The 18,794-nt window shown below is 42.0% G+C and overlaps 2 protein-coding genes across 3 annotated transcripts; both read right to left on the reverse strand.

Annotated features, from left to right (window-relative positions):
* Window positions 1–1,085: 1,085 nt before the first annotated feature.
* Window positions 1,086–4,507, reverse strand: LOC308315614 (phospholipase A and acyltransferase 2-like). The gene is made up of 4 exons (XM_080763685.1): window positions 4,413–4,507; window positions 3,793–3,913; window positions 2,146–2,444; window positions 1,086–1,267 (listed from the first exon to the last, which is right to left on the reverse strand). The coding sequence occupies exons 1-4, from the start codon at window positions 4,431–4,433 to the stop codon at window positions 1,166–1,168; spliced, it is 543 nt and encodes a 180-aa protein (XP_080619811.1). The 5' UTR covers window positions 4,434–4,507; the 3' UTR covers window positions 1,086–1,165.
* An 890-nt stretch (window positions 4,508–5,397) lies between these two features.
* Window positions 5,398–13,751, reverse strand: bgna (biglycan a). 2 transcript variants are annotated; one of them, XM_080763357.1, is made up of 8 exons: window positions 13,534–13,751; window positions 11,154–11,448; window positions 9,749–9,861; window positions 8,221–8,434; window positions 7,908–8,018; window positions 7,439–7,532; window positions 6,603–6,741; window positions 5,398–5,983 (listed from the first exon to the last, which is right to left on the reverse strand). In XM_080763357.1, the coding sequence occupies exons 2-8, from the start codon at window positions 11,413–11,415 to the stop codon at window positions 5,783–5,785; spliced, it is 1,134 nt and encodes a 377-aa protein (XP_080619483.1). In that variant the 5' UTR covers window positions 11,416–11,448; window positions 13,534–13,751; the 3' UTR covers window positions 5,398–5,782. The 2 variants fall into 2 exon arrangements, with proteins under 2 accessions (XP_080619483.1, XP_080619484.1); XM_080763358.1 differs by lacking the exon at window positions 13,534–13,751 and adding an exon at window positions 13,047–13,185.
* Between the last annotated feature and the right edge of the window lie 5,043 nt (window positions 13,752–18,794).

Genomic DNA, 18,794 nt, shown 5'->3' on the forward strand with positions numbered 1-18,794 from the left:
GTCTGTGTCTGTGTCTGTGTGCAGAGATGGGCAGTATTTGAAATACATGTATTTGAAATACGTATTTGAAATACTTTTTTGTATTTTGTAATTTGTATTTCGCTGGGATGGAAGAAATGAGATGTATTTTGTATCTAAATACTTTCAAATTGAGTATTTTCTGTATTTCAAATACATAAAATACTTTTTTTGTTTTAATGTAATTTTATTCTCAAATGGACACATGTTAAACATTTACACTGCCTCAGGTTTAAACTGTAGGGGCAAAACACACACACACCCACCCATACACACAACACAACACAATGTGTGATGTCACTTCTATTCCGCCTTCTGATTAATCAATCAGATTGATTGATTGAAATATTTATTAACAGTTTGCAGAATTACAGTACATTTCAAGCACAAACTCAATACAAAGACTGTTAACTATGAGTAGACGACCCAATTAATCATACACTTGTTTACAACAGGGTCCACCATGTTCAATTCATCAAAACATTTAGAGACGTACAAATAGACACTTCTATTAGTTAAAGAACAGAACAGGAATTCATCATAAAGGAAGCAAAAAGGGAAAAGAAACATATACAGTGAGGGGAAAAAAGCGGGGGGCGGGATTCAGATTTTATGGGGGCCAGTTTCGAATTGCAGCTGTCCGTAGGTGCCCTTTGAGAGCGGTTTTGAAGGAGTCAAGGGATTCACATGTCTTAATGACTGTTGGTAGGGCGTTCCACATTTTGGTGGCATAGGAGCGGAAATAATTTAGTCCCTTGTTTGTGCCGGATCTGGGTTGTACATGGTTTGTTGCACTCCCTCTGGTGTTGTGGGTGTGGACTTCGTTTAAATTAAGGAAGTATTTAGACAGGTACATGGGTATCTTGGTGGTGTATCGAATCTTGTGGACCAGACCCATTGCAAGATGCTGTACTCTGTCGTCGACCCTAAGCCATCCCAGCCTGTCAAAGTGGGCAGGGGTGAGGTGGGTTCGGGGGGTGAGGCCAAGTAGGAGCCTGACCAGTTTGTTTTGGGAGGTCTGGAGCCTTGTTTTAAGGGCCTTTGAGGTGCTGTGGTACCAAGAGGTGCATATTTTGCCCATCTCTGTCTGTGTGTGTGTGTGTGTGTGACACAACAGTGCAACTTTCCTCTGGAATTTGGCAATAAGTTAAAGTTTGAATAAGTCCCGAGATATCCTTTTGGAGGCAATGGTGTCCTGGAACAATTCTGTTGCCCCCTCACACTCTTTATCCTTGGATCTTCCAGGAATCTAGAAGAAATGGCAGAATGAAAAACAAAAGATTCACAAAATAGAACATCCATTTTTATGTTCCATAGTTCTTTGATTTTTTGTTGTGATCTTCGATTCTACACATTTGTTTGTGTGTGTGTTTGTTTGTTTGTTTGTTTGCTTGCTTGTGTTTAAAGTCTAGGACTGATTATATGATTCGACTAATTGATCAAGGGAGTCTGAGTTTGCTTTATTTATTTATTGATTTATTGGGAGAAACCAAGAAAGCAAATCAGACATTAAGCAACCCCCACAGCCCAAATGGAATGATCCTGAGTCTATTGCATTTTTTTTTTTTTTTTTCATGATTCAAATCAGAATTCAGGATTCATTTCCATCCACCAGCTGTCTAAAACCCGGAAGAGACGCCGGCAGACAGCGGCTTTTGTCTGCGCATGGAATCCTAGGTGTGCTTATACCCATAGGAGGGCTTGATGGTCATGTGCTGAACCTACTATGATGTCATTTCCTACTCAGTGACACTGTGACAGTCTTCTTTTGTTTTTCTTACAAAAAGTTTTTCTTTGTTTCTTTTTTGTGTGTGTTTTTAAGTGGTATATGTTAGGTTTTCATGGTGGGTTTTGTGAGGCTCTACTTGTGGTTTTTTAGCCTGACACCAATCTGTATGTTAATTAACCTGTGATGTCATATCCTATAAAAGCCATGTTTTATCTTGTGTCTGAAGGCGCACTTTAAATTAAAGGCTTTTTAAGAATTCCTTGGTCTGTTCTTTTTCTATATATAAATTCCTAGTTGGGGACAGGCCTATAGTTAAACTGTTAAACAGCCTTTTTATACTATTAAGACTCCCTGTATTCTGCAGCAGAGGAATTATAGAATTGTACCATTATTATTACCTGGTTGCAGACAGCCTTTCCATATCGTACAAATGTGGCAAAGTGTTCGCAGTTGAAGGAGAACAGATCATATGGGAACTCCACATTAAGAAGGCCAGTGAGGCGATTCTGTATAGCTTCCTTTGAGGATGGCTCGAATGCATGGCAACTGTTACTGATCAACACACGGGCTCCAGTGGGCACAGTCACCACAGACAGTGGCATTCTGCGTATCATGGTTCGCCCAAGAAGAAGGTCCCCACACACTGGGATAGCTGATTGCAGGTACTGGCGCACATTGGACATCAACCTAGTTTCATCTAAAAGGAGCAGGAGAAAGTAGGGGTGGGGGGGAGGTGGATAACTTTGATCTTTCTTGAAGATTAGGGTTTGTTTAGGTTTAGATTTTCAGTTTGCCTAAAAGAAACTCAAGAAACTTGAGGTTTCTCCTCTTATTTTGTCTAATTAATCACTTGTCTTTAATTATTATAATAAATGATGTATGATATCCCCTAATAGACATATTGCAAATAAGAGCTGGACGATGTTGACATACATATGCAATATAGGCCGGCCTAGGTATCCTTTAAATGTAATTTAAAATGAAAACATAATCAGCCACTTAAGCCCAACATTATACTGTAGTCTACTTCAGTGGTGGATGAATAGCCAATGATAAATATAGATGAAAATAGCCGGTCTATAAGCTCACAATGCATCAAAATGTTTGATACTACTGTATGTGTACTTTGAGATCTGCTAAACTTGGGGGAAATACCTTTCATGACAAGCTCAAAGTAGCAAGGCTACTTGGTTAATGTAAACCTATATAGATATTATTAAATGGTGCATTTATATAGTGCTTTTATCCAAAGCGCTTAAAGTTTACATAGACTGTCATACACACATTCATACAGTTACCAGTGGCAAAGAAAACCATGCAATGCACCTCAACTGCCCTCCATACCTGAAACAGTCACTGGTACTATATACATCTCCATACCCACTTAGAAATACTCAACATCCCTACTTTTCTATTCCCAGAAGAATATTCTCTGAATCCGGACGCAGGTCATTCCATTACAAAGCCCCATTTGACTGGAACAACCTTCCCCTTTCTCTCAGATCTGTGACCTCTCCCGGCCGCTTCAGGACTTCTCTTTATTCACACCTCAAAACAACCTGTTCAACCTGTTCATGCTACTAACACTGCCCATACTGCTGTTTACCTCTGACCCCTGTTTCAAATCACTGTACTGTACTAGTCTCAATATGCTTGTCCAAGAAGAGTTGGGGGATGGGGGAGTGGGTGGGAGAGAATGAGCAAGCAAACTGTATCTGTACATGTCTGTATTGTCTATCGCCCACTGTCTATTTGTGTAACTGCACTGTAATGTATGTAATGTTTTTCCCTGTACACGGGACCCCCTCTAAAATGAGATGCTGCATCTCAAGGGGCTATCCTTTCAATAAATTCTGACCAAATTCTGACCAATGCACCAACCTGCACAGTGGGAGCAATTAGGGGTTCAGCGTCTTGCTCAAGAACACTTTGACCCCAACTCTGGGGGAGCCCTGCAGGTTCAAACTGGGAACCCCATCCGGCCACTCTACCGGCCACTACCCCTGATCCACTGCCGCCCCAGACATTCCATTTGATTACCTCACCTGCTACAGCGAAATGCATCACATGGCCATCTTCTTCAAATACGCTCCAGTGTGAATATCCCATAGGGTATTCAAATTGGATCAAGTCTCCAAACTTGGCAGTGGACACGATTTCACCCATCTGTGTTCATTAAAGAATAGCATGTAAACAACAGAAAACCAACCCTTTGCAGTGATCTCCACCCACCTGTCTAGTTTTAAAGCAGGTTTGGCAGCATTGCATTGCACATTGAGGTGAATGCACAATAGTTTCCTGCTTTATATTTTCTCTCCTACTGTATATTTAGCAATGGTATAAATGGTATTTAATCACTGTTATTTTCCAATTATGCCACACTATTCAATCTTGTGGATGGAAGCAATAATCCATCTAGTTGACATAAATCTGAGTGTCATTGACTGCACATACATTTGTTACTTATGAACATTCTGTATATTCCTCCTTTCTTAAGAGGTTTACAATATCAGTGGATAGCAAGAAACTCACAATTTGGTCTGCTGTCATCATAACATCAGACTATATGTGGTAAACACACACAAATCCATACTCAGTGGTATACATACCTTTTTCCTGTGCATTTCAAACCATAATTCAATGTACGACCTTTCTAATTATTTACCTGTTCTTGGTAGTAGTCCATTATAGGCTCCTGACAAGTTTCTCACAGTGAAGACTGAATGAATATCTCTTCAGGTAACCTGCCCTACTGGTCATGTCATTCTAATCTAGTTTGAATGGTGATTTGTAAATTCCCTGTGGCAAGAGTGAAGACATCGGATTGGTCGACATGCTGAGAGGCTGGTCCTTGTGTGTAGCACAATTTGTAATCAAGACTTTGTCTTGATTGACTTTGTCAAGGCAAGTTGCTCAGAAGTGCAATAAGTTACTCTTTACTTTATTACTCCTTTATCAGCAGTAATTAGTTACATACATTGCTTGTTATATTATCATATTCTCGCTAACTCTAAACAAACAAAAAAATATATACAACCTGTCCAGTCAACTCCTTTTTAGAACTAAATCCTCTTTATTGGAAATATATTCCTTACAGCAGTGGTTCCCAAAATGTCATGTCAAATTGACACTAATTGGCCCGCGGACCCCCATTTGAAAAGACATAAGTTAAGACTCCCATAAGAGAAGAGTTTTACGACTCTAGCATTGATTCTCAAATTAAACCATTTAATTTCAAGGACCCCCAGTTTGACATGCATTAGTCTACGGACTGCCCATTTAATGGCATTTCTATCTCTGGGACCGCCAATTTATATTGTAAAATGAATGTTAATTTGTGTACACTCTCAGAGTTACAGATCCATAAGGGTCCATTTGGTTCCAAACTATCATTCAGCTGGGGACCCCCTGGACCCTGGGGGTCCCCGGACCCCACTTTGGGAACCACTGCCAGGATCACCAATCAGCCAAAATGCACACATTCCAACCTCTCAAACTTGATGTCTCTCTCTCTCTCTCTCTCTCTCTCTCTCTCTCTCTCTCTCTCTCTCTCTCTCTGCTGGGGAAAATAGTACACATACAGTATTCTATTAAATAATACGTTACACAACACCAAAGACGTTTCGTGCAAGAATGACAATGGCAACACATAACATTCAACAACGTTTATAAAGCATTGTGATTACATCACATTTTGTATCAACAGTCTGTGCTATTTATTGTTGGGAAAAAGTGGAAAAAGAAAAATATATATTGCATAAATTGTATCAATTCAAATGAGCTTTATTGTCATGGTCATTACTTCTCTATGTGGAGGTGTCCTTTCCATGCACAAGAAGCTGCAGTTACAGTAATAACCAAACTTCAACCAATAATAATTGGTTCTATATTGACAGGCCTGTGTGTCAAAAGCTGGTCTCATTCAATGCATGTAAACTCCTAATCTTTCTCATAACGTTTTTCTGGACATTCTGCCTAATATATGTACTTCTGGGTGGCTTGCGTTTCCCCACAGTCCAATACCCACTTAAGGCACTATTTTTTCTGGTTATTACCAAGCTGTATGGCCATTCTGTCACTGACGCAGCGGAAAGTAGTGGGCTGCACCTCCCAGTACTTGACTGGATTGTCAAACAGACTGATGCCATTGTAGAACGTCCTCTTCATTCCAAAGCCATGAGGGCAGAAGGCATCCACATCCACTGTGCTGATGTTGTTGGAGTGCAGATACACCACCTTGTGGAGGAAACAAGCACAGGCGATTGGATTACATTCCAATGGCCTCTATCTATTGCACACAGAATAACTCTTCCAGGCCCCTTCCCTACTTCCTTCACAGGTGTTACTGATGATACAAATTAAGGCTCTGTTACATTTAGTGTACAGTGGGTCTCAAACTTTTTTAATTTCAATTTCCCCCATGATTCTGAGTGTACAAATGGAACCAAATGTATTTGGTTCCATTTGTACACTCTCAGAGTTAACACACCCGTATGAGGCCTTTTGGAACCAACTCAAGGACACTTTTGAGACCCACTGCACTGGTGTAGCAGAGTGTTTCCAGTGAGCCAACACACACAGCAGCACCCTGACTCTGTTTGACTAGAATGGAACAGAACCTTCAATAGTATCATCAGTAACGCCTGTGAAGGAAGTAAGGATGGGGTTCTTTCCAAAACGGAGTGTGTGCCCATTGGAGATTGGATGTTGTATTCATTTAAAATAAAGGAGGTGTAACTGATGTAGTTTAGTTTGTTAAGATAATTTAACTCTAGGTGTTTTGCTGTGTAATAGACACTGTCTTTGTGTATAGATGTTCAAGCCACCCCTGGCCACTACCAGTCCTCTACTATACCTGCAGGTACTTCATCTCAGGCAGACCAGTGGGCACACTGTTCAGCAGGTTGTTGTCCAGGTGAAGCTCACGTAGTTTGGCCACATAGTGCAGACTGTGCTGCTCGACGTGGCGGATGCGATTGTAGCCGAGGCCCAACCTATAGTACCAGGAAACATGCATGTGCACATAAACATTATGAAGCTGAAAACATGACATACATGCCATGCCAGAACAAATGTCATAATGATGGAGCATTTTATCAATTGAATAATCAGTGTTTCTGCAAATCCCTAGGCTATAGAGCGTCGCAGTCCCGCCCCCCTTTCATGACGACTACAGGCCCGGAAAATTATTCCCCATGCATTTCTCCCATAGACATTTCAAAAAGTATTTATTTAAAGATCTGCAAGCCTCGGACAAAGCCAACTCGGATCATGACAAATCATGACGACAAACACAGAACAAATAATTAGAAGAAAAAAAGGGCAGGGTACAACACTTTTTTTTGTTGTTTTTCTTCTTTGTAATTATTTTTCAGACCAAAATATTGTGGTTCATGATTTGTCACGATCCGAGTTGGCTTTGTCCGAGGCTTACAGATCTTTAAATAAATACTATGGGAAATAAACGTCTATGGGGAAAATGCATGGGAAATTATTTTCCGGGCCTGTCGTCGCCATGAAAGGGGGTGGGACTGCAACGCTCTATACAGGTATACTTTGATGTACAGTATGACGAATAGCGAACACCAATTGACACTTTTAACTGTTTTGACCATAATGACATACCCAGGTGGTCTAAAAACACTAAAGTATTTTACTGTCTGCTAACTTTGAGATTAATGTTGTACCTACCTGTACAATTCCCCATATTGTACCAGGTTTCCCACCTCAATAGCCTGAATTTGATTATGATCCAGGTGCAGTTCATGGAGCGTATATGGGAGGTCTGATATGTGGGGGGAAAACAGTTATAGATTATTTATTGCACACTCTCACTGTTAACAGGCTCTGTGAATATCTGTAGTCCTGTAGTTTCCTGATTGATCTCTCTCTCTCTCCTCCTCTTCTTCCCTTTCTCTTTAATATGGAAAGAACAGAAACGATGGAGCTTGCACGAAAACGAATTTCACCCAATGTTTTACACCTGTAAACTTGTCATGTGACAATACAGTTGATTCTGATTCTGATTCACCTTCATTATGTGTTTTCACTTAGATTGTGGACAGCATTGCTAATTGTTGTCTACATGATAATGTAAATAAAGATAAAACAAAATGAGCCTATACAGTAGATGCGTTTACTGCGTGTGTCAGACTTTTACCATTTGGAATGCCTGTGAGTTTAGCCTCTGAAATTCGAAGGAAGTTCAGCCGAAGTCCATCAAATGCACCTGGCGCCAAGCCACTGTTCTTGATAGGATTACGGCCCAACTCTACATTGAACAGTGACGAAAGGAACACAGCTTTAACATTCAATACAAAAGTGTCTTATTTGACCTTTATATTTATTATGATATAAGGAATTCATAAATAAAATAATTATATGACATTTTAAACTCAAGTGGATGGCAGCGTTCTCACCCTAACTATAATTACATACAGTGGTGAATTATAGACACAATGATATTCACTCACCGATAACGTTCATGTTGTCCAGACCCAAGAATGTCCCAGAGGCTATTTTCTTAATTTGGTTGTCATGGATGCGGAGCTCCACCAGGGAAGGAGGCAGGTTCTTGGGGATGGCGGTCAGCTGGTTGTGGGAAAAGTATAGTTTCTGCATGCGTATGAGGGGCAGGAAGGCCCGAGGGTGGACCCTGGAGATATGGTTGTTGACCAAGACCAGAGCCTGCGGGTCAGGACAGATCAGATGCAAAAAAGGAACACGTGTCAGTGCAGTAGTTCCAAAACTGGGGGTCGGGACCCCCAGGGAGTTCCTGGGTTAGGGCCGATTCATACTCCTATTTTAGAGCCGAATAAAAGTCGGTTCGGCTCTGTAGTGTAGAGCCTACAATTTGACGTCATTTGAGGTTCGGGGGGCGGGTACCGTCCTAAAGTCGTCTCTTCGGTGCTACTGAAAATTTCTGATGAGCCGAAATCATTTCGGCACTACAGCGCCGAAACAGCGGGTATGGGCCGATTCATACTCCTATTTTAGAGCTGAATAAAAGTCGGTTCGGCGCTGTAGAGCCTACAATTTGACGTCATTTGAGGTTCAGGGGGGCGGGTACCGTCCTAAAGTCGGCTCTTCGGTGCTACTGAAATTTTCTGACGAGCCGAAATCATTTCGGCACTACAGCGCCGAAACAGCGGTAAAATAGGAGTATGAATCGGCCCTTATAAGGGCCGAAATGATTTCGGCTCGTCACACACACCCCACATTGTAGGCTCTACAGCGCCGAACCGACTTTTATTCGGCTCTAAAATAGGAGTATGAATCGGCCCTTAGGGTCGACGTGCTGTCTGATTGCTATAGGATCGAGCTTACCAGCACCACATCCACACTCAACACACATATTGTACAGTTAATATAAAACGCATGCAGGCACATTTCAGCCACTTCGTCTGCCCATTAGGACCACTCTATGCAACATCATCAAACAGCGACGTGCACCTATGGTAACATCATTCTACAGGCCACAGGTTTCCGCGTTACCCCTTTTTTTGTGTGTGTGTGTGTGTGTGTGTGTGTGTGTGTGTGTGTGTGTGTGTGTGTGTGTGTGTGTGTGTGTGTGTGTGTGTGTGTGTGTGTGTGTGTGTGTGTGTGTGTGCGCGTGTGCGTGTGTGCGTGTGTGTGTGTGTGTGTGTGTTACGCAAGGGGCTCCATTTTCGTCACTGCTAAACTTCTTTGCCTTTTGTTTTACTATTTTGAAAAACATTTTTGAATAGTTCAACTAGCCAATCTACATTGTGAACTTGTAGACTGGCCATTTTAACTATTCAAAAATGTTTTGCAAAAGGATAAAAAAAAAAAGGGAAAGAACTTTAGGGATAATCAAGGGGTTTAGTGGTGACGAAAATGAAGCCCAGAGCTTTAGTCAGAAGAACGCAAGTACATCCTCAGTGTTAACTTAACTCTGGAAGTATGGAAATGGAACTAAATGGATCCGTAAGGAACCGTTTTGTTCCACTTGTACACTCTCAAGCTCAGTTTAATTCTTACATAGAGGTTGGTAAGTCCCTTTAAATCATTCTCTCTGATCTCAGTGATGTAGTTGCCTTGCAGGTCCAGTAGTCTGGTGTCAGGGGAGATGTCATATGGCACCCAATGTAAACCTGTGGAAAACAAACACAGATTCACAATTAAAATGTAGGCTATAGGCATTTAGCAGATGCTGTTATCAAAGTCTTTGATAACAGCATCTGCTAAATGCCTTCAAAGTGACTTAAGGTGAACGGCACCATGGACCCGTCCCTAGAGCCTCTACACAAATGTCAGGTAAATACAAGTTCAGTGCCAAGAGAACAATGCACTGCTTTTAAGTAACTAGGATACCAAGTCACTGGCTCACTGCACCTAGCCTCTGTCTAAACATGTGAAATAACATTATTAATGTCAAACAAAACAAATGGATAAATAACAAAAACATTAGAAAGTAACCAACCTGCATAACTAGCATATATCCACTTTTAAATCAATATGCAACTGCTATCAATCCAAATCATACTGAACTATAGCACATTTTGCACAGGACTACAATGTGTTTTGTTTTGGTTTAACCACATTATTACACAGGATGGATACAGGGCCTATAGTCTTATCAGACTTTACATTTCCTGACAGATCTGGACATTACAAATGTAACGTTTTACAAAGAGCTCCCCGCAGTCTGAAAGGTTTATGAGTCAACGGCTACTTTTATCATCAGACTGTAATTTGCTAAACGTTAGGTAATGCTGTGTGGCTACGGGTTGTGAGAGCATATGCTGCACTTTGTGTTGTTGTCTGGGAGTATGTAATTTGCTACAAAAAGACTGCATCCACGTTGCACTGGCACAGGGTGGAAGGAGACAGTGGGACATTGTACTGTAGCTGGGCAGAAACTATTGTTAGTTCTGTACTTTGGTACTCTCTGTATATAAACAGGTGGTACATGTACAGTATAATATATAGTGTACGGGCAATTCTGAGTATACGGGCAATTCTGAAGCTCTTAATTGAAGCAACTATAGGTGATACAATTTATCTTCACGTAAAATAAACAATTCTAAATGACCAAAGCAACATCGTTATGTTTCAAATCACACCATTTAAAAAAAAAAAAAACCCTGTAAATTGTGTTACTTGAAAAATAAGTTATTTCCAAGTTTTGGCCCCTGAACCATTTGTAACCACTTTGAATCTGGCATTGCGATTTTGGGGATGTCATTACAGAGAGATTACAGAAGAAAATATTATTTATTTTAATTTCCAATTAACAATAATATAAGAAGATATTAATGTTGTTCTTTTTTTTTTACACAATGCTATTATGCTATTTTTAAAATGGGTCTTAAGTGTTTAATGGTTAAACAAACACTTTCAGTGCTCCGTTTTTCATGAATCACCATCTTCTACATTCACTCACCCAGGTCAGAGCATTGCACTATCTTGAGGTGGCACTGACATCCGAATGGGCACGTTGGGTGTTCTGAGGGCTTGGACTCCTCCTCGAAGCCTGAGCCATAGTACTCCTCGTCGTTCATCATCATCGCCATCAGGCCTTGCACATCAAAGCTTTTGCCCAGATCGGGGAGGCCCCGCTGCTGGAAGGGCTGAACGACAGAGCGCGCACATAGTGGTGTCACACACACCAGCAGGAGAAGCACTGTGGTGATGGTGGGACACATGTTTCCTGCGTCTCTTAATCAGGATGTCTCGCCCTGCATGTGTGAAAGATATAAATGGTAGTTTTACTTCATGCATTGCATATTCCAGTGCGGTTGTCAAACATTTGGTAATGTACATTTAAACACTTTTTAAGCCCTTTTTTTAAGCCCTTTTATATTTTCAAACCATTTGGAGTATAGCGAAAATCTGCAAGCTTACAACACATTGCATCACTACATGTTGTGAGTGGAGTAGATCTGCTATTCTCATTTGTGAAAATGTTTGAAAGTTTAACTTTGACACATCAGCTTGAAAGTAAGATATGAATTGTACTCAAATGAAACCACATAATATGTGCATTACATCTGACAGCACAGAGGAACAGCGTGGCTCCCCCTAAGAAAAAAAGAACCCTTCTCAGCCACTTCAGTGATGTGAGATGGCTATTTGCACCAGCAACACATATGATCTATCTTCATTGCATGGCCCTTTCTCACTATAAACCCTATCGTCTTATATACCCCCCAACAATTAAGTGGTTTTGGGTTGAAAGGCTGTGAAATGATGGAGCGGGGAGGAGATGTGGTCTCTCTTCAGGCTGAGCACCATGACATCTGCAGAATGCTCTGAAAAGTGCTGTCCATTCAGAGCACTGGTGTTGTACTGTACAAATTGTCCTCTTGCTTCAGTCTGAAAGATTTTGCATCAAAGATCAAATTTAACTACTATGCCCCACATGTGGAACTGTCTAAAAATCAGTGTGAAGTGGCCTGTGAAGTGAGGGGCGCTCTTATCATCATACATCATCACATTCCGTGCTGCAGCCAATCAAATCATCACATTCCGTGCTCAAACACACACAAAGCTGTGCATAGGAAAATTGAGACAAATTGGAGAATTGTATCACTTAAAGTATCCTTTGAATTTCTCCAATGTCTGTTATCTTGAATTTGTTTGCTGCAATCAGGGTGTCATTGGAATAGAGAGCTTGCTCTCGATATTGACCTGAAGGTGAAATGAGCTGAAAATGAAACCAAAGAGCTGAAAACAGTGCAACACTAGACAGGCAGTCAACGTGCATTGTTCACTTCACACAGCGCCCATTTAACTCTGAAAGTGTATACATGGATTGAAGGTGTGGGACAACTAAAGTTGTGAAACCTTCTCTTCAAACAAAATAACAGCAGCTCAACCTTTGTTTCAGCTGGTGCTATATGCAGGCTCCCTGTGTGTGTGTGCCACGTGTTGTGAGTGCCTTTTCAGCTTCCCCCCGCTCTGCTCTGTCTCCGGGGAGCTCACGCCCACTCCCTTTACCACAGCAAGGCTTATAGGAAGCCACAGAACTGGCCGCTCTCATAGACAAGTTTTATATAGAACAATTCCAAGTCCAACTTGGTCAATTTGTTTCCCAAAACAGTCAGCCCTGCTGGGTCAAGCCTCTGGAAGTACACAGGTTTCTGCTCTGAGACCCTCCCCTGTAGAGTTTATCAGGGCATTGGGCAAACAAACTGATCCTATCATTTGCATTCCTCCTATTGTTGGCGTGCTGATGGGTGCCACACTGCCACCATGCCTGATCTTCTACTAGAATAAAGTGCCACCATGCCTGATCGCATACCAGAATAAATTCCCACCATGCTTGATCACCTACCAGACCGAATAAAGTGCCACTATACTGTATGGCTGATCTCCTATCTCCAGGTTGAATAACGTGGTGAGAAATAAACTGCAGTCTGTCACTTAATTTCTGTGCTGGACCACTGAAGACAGTACTGCAAGACCTCCTGCCTTGCCCAACCACCCTTTCTCTCACACACACGTGTGCGCGCACACACACACAGACACACACACACACACACACACACACACACACACACACACACACACACACACACACACACACAGGAAGATAATTTACACATTTATTTTGCACTGATTCTTTCCCAATGATCTTGTTGACATTTCTAAATGTAAAGATAACAAACAAATAAGCACAGGTACAAGCACATTGAGAACACTGTTGTCCATGTACCAATGCCAAGCTATAAACCATGCATATTCTGTTAGCATCTATGAAATACTATTAACCACCAATGCACATGATTCAATATATAGCCAAAGCTGCTAAATATACATACCGTTAATGAGGCAAGTAAGTCCCACAGAGTGTTGAAAGATGAAGATAAAAATTACACTCCACTAAACATATACAGTACGTTGTGTATATATAAGACCTGCTTCACTTTTTCATCTTAATGCGAAAGCTGAACAAAACAAGCCTGTCTGCCAGCAGAGAGGGAGCTCTGCTTAGTACCTGCCACAAGGACTATAGAACGAGAGTCACAGAGAAAGAGAGAGAGACCAAAGGAAGCGAGTGTGTGAGTGTGTGTGTGTGAGAGAGAGAGAGAGAGAGAGAGAGAGAGAGAGAGAGAGAGAGAGAGAGAGAGAGAGAGAGAGAGAGAGAGAGAGAGAGAGAGAGAATGGGAGGGCGATTATTTTAAGTTATGACCAAAACCTTGGCCTGGTTGGTCCCCTCGTCTCTGTGGTTTGGGTGACAGGGCGAGAGTAAGGAGGCAGGATGAGGGAAAAGAGAAAAGATGAAAGAGCAAGAGAGAGAGAGAGATGCCAGCAATGGTGACAATGGTTAAAATATTTTAGGATATCCTCCATTATAATAAAAAAAACACTTTAGTTGTTTCCAGACAATAATCATCATCAATAGGAAAATAATGTAGTCCAGGAAATAAGTGAGCCCAGTGTCCATGACATCATGGAGACCTGCATGGACACTTTGAAATACTAAAATATCTAAAAACACATATTGCCCAAATAAAAACCCCAGGAAAGTGTGTCTTGTCTCCCAAACATCATTAAAATAAGATTTTGTTGCAAAAGGGTGGCCCTTTAGTGGCCCTTTAATACACAAATTAATAAATTGACCCAAAAGTGACAACAAACAAAACAAAAGTATTTCCTTGCTTACGGTAATGAAAGTATTCCAAGTTGGCCCCGCAGCTAGAGCGCAACGAGTCGCCTCGGAAGTCGGAAACAATTAAGGAAGTGATAGTGTTGATCAAATTGAATCTATTTTCGGGTACTGCGTCGTCTATTTCTCGCTTCATTCTTGAAAGCGTGTTGTTTAGTTGAATGACATTGTGTGTTATAGTTTACATGGCTGTCATGTTGGGTACAGCATAAAATCCAAGCAGCGCACTGAGCGCAGCCTGCAGGTGCTCCGAGCCTTTGATTACACAGCGGTCTGTTATAGAGCGGAGCGGTCAGTTATCAAGAAATAACACACTGCTGAATTCGGCGACTGACCAATCAGAATCAAGCATTCAACCAAGCTGTGTAATAAATTGGAATTTTAACTTGGATACGAATGATCTAAAAACTACAATAATAACAACTGTGAACTTCCTGGATACCAAATTAAAAGAATAAACGCTTTGTTGGTCAATTGTTAGCTTAGCTATTATGTCCAGTAGTTATTATGGTGAGAAAGAAATAACTATACTGGGAGTCATTATCTTGTGGGCTCCCATCTACCCAGACAGGTATACTAGAACAGTGAAAAGGGCAGTGGTTCAGGGGTAGAGTGGCCGGATTCCCATGCAGTACGAACCCGGGCTCCCCCAGAGTTAGTGTCCTTGAGCAAGACTCTGAACCCCAATGGCTCCTGATGTGCAGGTTGGTGCCTTGCATGGTTTCCGCTGTCATTCGTGTGTGAATGGGTGCAAAATCTATGTAAAGAGCCTTTGGATGAAGGCGTTATATAAATGCACCATCTACCGGTCGATTTGGAATCTCCTAACAAGGAGACCTAATTAAGGGACCCCACTTAGTGAACCACTGCACTAAATGGTAAATGGTGCATTTATATAACGCCTTTATCCAAGGCGCTTTACATAGATTGTGTAGGCCTACCCATTCACACACTAATGGCAGAGGTAACCATGCAAGGCACCAACCTGCACATCGGGAGCAATTAGGGGTTCAGAGTCTTGCTCAAGGACATTTCGACATGCACCAACTCTGGGGGAGCCAGGCTACCATGCGGCCACTCTACCACTGAGTCCCTAGAATAATTAGCAGTGATAGAAGAAGTAATCACTTTTTGCTTAAGTAAAAGTATCAATACTGCATATACTCTGTTACAAGTTGTCCCATATTGAAAATATACTTGAGTAAGGTGACATTCACACCAGAAAGCTTTACTGCGATTAAAACGAAAGTGCACTTAGTTTGGCAGGTGTGAAGGCTCATTCGAATCCTAATGGCATCAAATAACCGCATTCTACTTCGACCAAAAACTGGGGTTTCGCTTCGCTTCCAATCGCACTTGATTTCGATTCGGTGCAGGTGCATGGGAATGCAATCCGCAGCAAATAAAGGAAATTAAGCAAACAATGTGGCGGGTGAGGAGCTGAACACAGTTGGAGACGGAGAAGGCATATTTCACGCAGCGCAAAGATGTCCCGTTACTGTGCATAGACGTGGTCGAATGAGGAGACTGAAGCCCTGATCGAAATGGAATGATCCAGTCCCAGACGGCACGACACATGCACGTTATGAGTATAATGTTATCACCGGCATAGACTGTGTAGGCTAGTTTATGAATGGAACACATTGATAAAGGTCCCCCCTGCTGCGTTTCCAATTGCTGCGGTTGACGTGAAGTGTGAAGGCAAACCGCAGCAAATTCAATATGCAAGAATCCCAACTTCTCCGCCCATTCACATCGAGTCTACCGAAGTATTAGGTGGGAATGTGACCTAAAACTATCAGCATCAAAATATATTTACTTATTGTGCAGAATGGCCCATTTCCCAAGTTCAAAATGTATATAAAAATCTTCTGAAAATAGCCGATCTACAAACTCATAATGTGTCACATCACAATGCATTGTGAGCTTGTAGATTGGCTATTTTCAATTGGCTGAAATATATATAGGCTCTCTAGGCCGTCCTTAGACGAGCCTTCCATCGTCGCTTCCAGTCATCCCGGTTCTCCATACATCCGGCCAGATCGTTGGCCTGTGCTAACGATCTGGCTAACGATCTGTCTACAGAGTAACTAACTAAAGTTTTCATAATTGTAGTGGAGTTATTGAAAATTGTACATACACGTACCATAACAAATTCCTCAAAATTGTACTTAAGTACAGTAAATGTACTTGATGTACTTTACACCACTGATCATTAGCCTCATTCAACCTGGTGGCCATATTGCAGACATGTTTTCACAAATGTTCACTATTTCTCAAACATATCCACGAATAGCGAAGATCTGCAAGCTCATAAGGCATCATGATTCGATGTGTTGTGAGCTTGCAGTTTGGCTATTTTTGCCTGTGACATCATCATACGACAAAGTCTAAAATGGACTAAGTGGAGCCTAAGTGGTTAACGCTTCAATAAAATGGATGATGTCAGCTACAAGATAACCAACTAACAGCTGACCGGATGTGACCAAGAGTTTTGGCCTCTCTTCTTGCAAGGCAGTTTAGATGAAACCACATTAAAAACAACTTTAAACCAGTGCCACACACGACACGCATCACAACCCTTTACGACCTGAAAACATATGAGATGCCTGCAGGGACAGTTCCATACGAGAGACACATTTGTATTTGTTATCAGAAATATGGAGTTAACTAGACACCTAAACTATTTTACTGTTGGTTCATGCAGGTTGTGCAACGTTCTTTTTCAAGGTCAGATTTAGAACATTCTCTCCATGCACAACTAGGACATGAAGATGTCCAGTATAATAAACAGTTGACCATGACTGAGATCATAATGGGATATGGATGGTTGCATCCTCTGTGCCGTGGAGGCAAGTGAAGAAGTTCAACACCACAGGGGACCAGGGACGTGCAGAGAGTATTAGAGGGGCAGGGGCTGAAATCTCATAAGAGGGCACTTTTGGACGAAAATAGCTGATCTACAAGCCAACAACGGTTTGTAGATCAGCTATTTTCGGGGCGCAACCCAGCACTCTTTAGCTAGTGGAGATGTGGCGTACGACATGGATTTAGAAACAGATCAGTTCAACGCAAAATACTGTGTTCAAGTTCAGAAATTCTGCTGCCTTCCGGCATGGCATAGAAAGGAGTGGCATTTGCGTTTCTTTCACCTCTTCCACCTTTCACCGAATGCACCTAAATGCTGCATTCGTGGTCTGGAAAGGGCAGTTGTTTTACAGACGGGTAAAAGGGCAGGGGCTGCATGAAGCCCCTTTTGATGTCTATGTGTGCACGTCCCTGCAGGGGACCACACCTGTAGCCCGACCGATGCATTTATAAACTCCTGAAAATGACTCATAAACAGTCAGTCCCACCTTACGGTTTCTTCCTCTATACTGTTTAGCCTTCCTCTCGTGTGCCACACACCACAATCCCTGAAAACAAAATGGCTAATTTGGAAATTGGTAGGTTTTATTCAAGGCTTTGAGGCAGAGTTTGAGCAGAAGTGGTCAGGAGGTGCACGCACAGTTTGAGCAGACCATCTATTTCTCTGGTTTCTCTGCGGTTTCACGTGATTATTGTAACTGGGTAGAGTATATAGACACAAAAGAGCTGGACAACATCAGACACAGTGGCAGCAGCAAGCAAACCTGGAGTTTCTCAACCAATGGATCAGCAACAATATGCACAGCCCCCTGCACGCAGAGCAGTTTTCTTCAAACTGATCTTGGGTTGCTAACCTGTGCACCACAACGATGCATGTAACGGGCAGACCTATAGTACAGACAAAGCTGTGCCTTGGAGTGGCTAGCACCACTCAAAAATATCTTCGGCATAAAGAGGCTTCATACGTTTTGTTCAAGAAGATCAACTCCTTCTCCACCAATATTACTCCTGCAGCCCGTAACCTGGGGGTGATTTTTGATTCAGACCTCTCATTTAAAAAACAGGTAACAACAGTCGTCCAATCCTGCTACTTTAAGGAACATAGCCAAAATCAAGCCATTCCTCTCAGCCCCGGATCTCGAAACCGTCATTCACGCCCTCATCTCATCACGTCTCGACTACTGTAACTCCATATACTCTGGCCTCCCAAAGAAAATTACTTCCCGCCTACAACTCATACAAAACTCTGCCGCTCGACTACTGACCAACACCAAGAAACGGGACCATATCACACCAATTTTAGCAGATCTGCACTGGCTGCCAGTGAGCACCAGATGTGATTTTAAGATTCTTTTAATCACGTTCAAAGCCCTAAATGGGTTGGCCCCTATTTACATCCGTGAGATGCTATCCCTCCCTAACTCCGTGCGTACCCTTAGATCCTCGGATAAGGCTCTCCTGGCTGTCCCCCGTACTAATCTAGTTACCCGGGGTAACCGGGCCTTTTCCGCTCGAGCTCCCAAACTGTGGAATGCACTGCCAGTG

This window comes from Protomyctophum bolini (genome assembly GCF_963924005.1).
Source record: "Protomyctophum bolini genome assembly, chromosome: 5".
NCBI classification, from domain to species: domain Eukaryota; kingdom Metazoa; phylum Chordata; class Actinopteri; order Myctophiformes; family Myctophidae; genus Protomyctophum; species Protomyctophum bolini.